The sequence below is a fragment of the Salvia hispanica genome, chromosome 1 (assembly GCF_023119035.1).
Source record: "Salvia hispanica cultivar TCC Black 2014 chromosome 1, UniMelb_Shisp_WGS_1.0, whole genome shotgun sequence".
Taxonomy (NCBI): Eukaryota; Viridiplantae; Streptophyta; class Magnoliopsida; order Lamiales; family Lamiaceae; genus Salvia; species Salvia hispanica.
This window is the reverse complement of record NC_062965.1, coordinates 40,307,194-40,310,653: the sequence shown is the minus strand read 5'-3', so window position 1 is coordinate 40,310,653 and position 3,460 is coordinate 40,307,194. Positions and strand designations below refer to the sequence as shown.

Sequence of the window (3,460 nt, the reverse complement as noted above, 5' to 3'; positions counted from 1 at the left end):
GTTGACATGGTAGTTGACATAGGATACATTTGTACTTTGCATCATTTCTGATTTAATAGTTGACATAGCATATACCTATAATTGACATTGTTGATGTTTTGTGTTGATGTATTTGTTCAATAGGTATCGTATGGTGTTTGGTCCATTTACCGGGAAAGACAATCATGGTTGTCCTATTGCGTTTGGAGCTGGTTTCGTATCCGGTGAGAATTGTGATGCATTTTCATGGCTTTTCACTGTATTTGTTGAATGCATGGGTGTTGCTCCAAGAATCATAATCACTGACCAAGATTGAGGAATGAGGCTTGCCATTGAGAAGGTATTACCTGGTACAAGGCATCGTTTGTGTATGTGGCATATTATGAGCAAGTTATTTGAGAAGATACCTAAATCAATTTCTGATAGAGAAAAGTTTAGTAAGGAGTTTAAATCTTGTGTTTGGTCAGAGTTGTTAGATCCGGATGAGTTTGATATATTATGGACTAGTATTGTTGAAAAATATAGTGTAGAAGATCATAAGTGGTTTAAGGATATGTTTTTGATTAGACATATGTGGATCCCAACCTTCTTTAGAGATGTTCCTATGGGTTCTTTAATGAGAACAACATCTTTTTCAGAATCTGAAAACAGTTTTTTTAAGAGGTACTCGAAACCGTTGTTCAATTTTGCTGACTTCACTCTTCAGTATAACAATGCCATTGATGCTCAAAGGAATCAAACTGAAAGGCTTGACTATTATGATTCTGTAATCACTCCAAAATATGTCACTGATTTAGCATTTGAGAAGCAATTGACATCTGTATACACATATAGGATGTTTAGAGTGGTACAAGAATTGATTGCTGAGGCTGATAAGAGTTGTCGGATGATTAGCATGTCCACATTGGAGAACATCGAGGTCTTTAAAGTTTCTGATGCTAGAAAGAAGATCTTTACAGTTACACATGAGATAGAGACTGAGTCATATGAATGTGAGTGTAAACTATTTTTAAGGTGTGGTTATCTATGCAGCCACCTTTTTTTCATCCTTAGAAACAAAGATGTCAACAATATTCCAGAGAAATATGTTGGTAACCGTTGGCTTAAAAGTGAATTACTAAAGGCAGTTCATGGTCTCACGATTGATGAAAGTGCGTCTGACAGAGGTATGCAAACTGTTTTCTATAGATATTTTAGTTTAAGTTTTAGCATGTGTTGTATAAGCTGTTGACATCTTATATAGGTTGTTGACATTTTATATGTCTGCAGGTTCTAACAAAGATGACAAACTACAGATTGCTAATAGGTGTCATGGACGTTACTTTGGTCTATATCAGCGTGCTTTTAGGAATAAAGATCATTTGATTGCTTTGGATAATTTGCTTGCGGGTATTGGTCCTCAAATATTTAAAGATGACTGTGCTGGATCGTCGTCTCTTGATAAAAATGATTCAATCATGAACATATATGGTATTGTTGTTCCTGAAGAAATAACTGCCCATGCTCCAGATGTTACTGATCATAATGCTAGAAGTTGTGGCAGAAAGGAGACATGATTGTTTTTTTTAATAGTCAGAGTTGTTTTTTATTTGTTGACATAGACTACAAATTATTGACATTTTCTCGTTTGTTGTTTATATCTGATTTTAATCTCTATTGACATCTATTTATGATTCTGTTTTTTTTAATTTTATGATTTATTTTCTGAGTTGTACACCTTTATACAAAAGTGTTGACATTTGATTATAAGTTGTTGACGTTTCAATACAAGTTGGACATGCCTTGCTTTCATGCTCCTTCATGTTTTTAATGTGCACATGTCAACAACTTAAAAATTAAGTCAACTATATATACTGGCCATGTCAACAAGTAATATAATTATGTCAACTATGGTGCACATCGTGTCAACGACACATACCAGTCATGTCAACTACGCTACATATCGTGTCAACTACACGTACAAGTCATGTCAATTATGTTACAAGCCATGTCAACTAAACGTACTAGCCATGTCAACAACTAATATAATTATGTCAACTATGGTGCACATCGTGTCAACGACATATACTAGTCATGTCAACTATGTTTTAAGCCATGTCAACTACACGTACAAGCCATGTCAACTATACATAGAAAACATGTTAATATCAGTATTACAATTATATCAACTATGGTGCATATCGTGTCAACGGTACATAAAATTCATGTCAACTACACGTTAGAGCCGTGTCAACTATATTACATAGTATTTTAACTACTCATAGAATCATGTCAACAAAAATTATAAGTCATGTCAACTACGTATAGACCCATGTCAACTACGTTACATACTATGTCAATTACGCACATAATCATTTCAACAACAATTATAAGTCATATCAACTATGCACAAAACTATGTCAACAATAATTATAAGCCATGTCAACAATAATTATAAGGCATGTCAACTATGCACAGAACTATGTCAACAATAATTTTAAGCCATGTCAACAATAATATAAGTCATGTCAACAACAGTTATATCAACTATGGTGCATATCTTGTCAACTGTACATGAAAGTCATGTCAATTACACGTTAAAGCCTTGTCAACTATATTACATACTATGTTAACCACACATAGAATCATGTCACCAAAAATTATATATCATGTCAACTACGCACAGATCTATGTCAACAATAAGTATAAGCCATGTCAACAACAATTATAAGTCATGTGAATAACAATTATATCAACTATGGTGCATATAGTGTCAACGGTACATAAATGTCATGTCAATTACACGTTAAAGTCGTGTCAACTATATTATTTACTATTTTAAGTACGTATAAAATCATGTCGACAACAATTATGAGTCATGTCAATAACAATTATAAACCATGTCAACAATAATAATAAGTCATGTGAATCATAACAAAATTAACAGAAAATATACATTTTAATAAGTTCAAAAGTTAGAAACCACAATAGTAGCTGTTTTGAAATCCATCCCAAAACAAGAAAGTTAACAACATTAAACGTTAAATACATCCCAAATTTTGTTTCACTTCTTTCTATTAACAAACCACTTTCTGTATTTGTTGTTTAAACTATTCAATTTGTGCTTGTTTTCTTCCATCCATGCATCAACTACTTCTAAAATGGGCACTCTCTGGTTGTTGTAACTTGATGCAATCAAGTTGTAGCAATATCTTCCACGCAGTACCTGGAGTATCTTTATGTTGCGTGCAGAGAAGCCAACATTCCATTCACTATCTTTTTTTCCAACATAAGTTTCCATGTGTCTCATTAAATAGACACCACAGTCCTTTATGTTGGTGCTTGTGGCCCACTTCAAGGAAAGAACATCGATGTAAGACTTGTTAATATTTTCGAATATCTCTAACAAGTTCTTCTTTTTGTAGTATGCCTCCAACATATCTTTCTGCAAATATATTAATAAATAAATAAAAGTACACATAAAAAATATTTTAACATTGTG

The 3,460-nt window shown here is 33.0% G+C and overlaps 1 protein-coding gene across 1 annotated transcript; it reads left to right on the top strand.

Annotated features, from left to right (window-relative positions):
- The first annotated feature begins 298 nt into the window (after positions 1-298).
- On the top strand, positions 299-1,535 carry LOC125196555 (protein FAR1-RELATED SEQUENCE 5-like). The gene is made up of 2 exons (XM_048095120.1): positions 299-1,145; positions 1,249-1,535. Exons 1-2 carry the CDS (start codon positions 299-301, stop codon positions 1,533-1,535), a joined length of 1,134 nt encoding a protein of 377 aa, XP_047951077.1.
- The last annotated feature ends 1,925 nt before the right edge of the window (positions 1,536-3,460 follow it).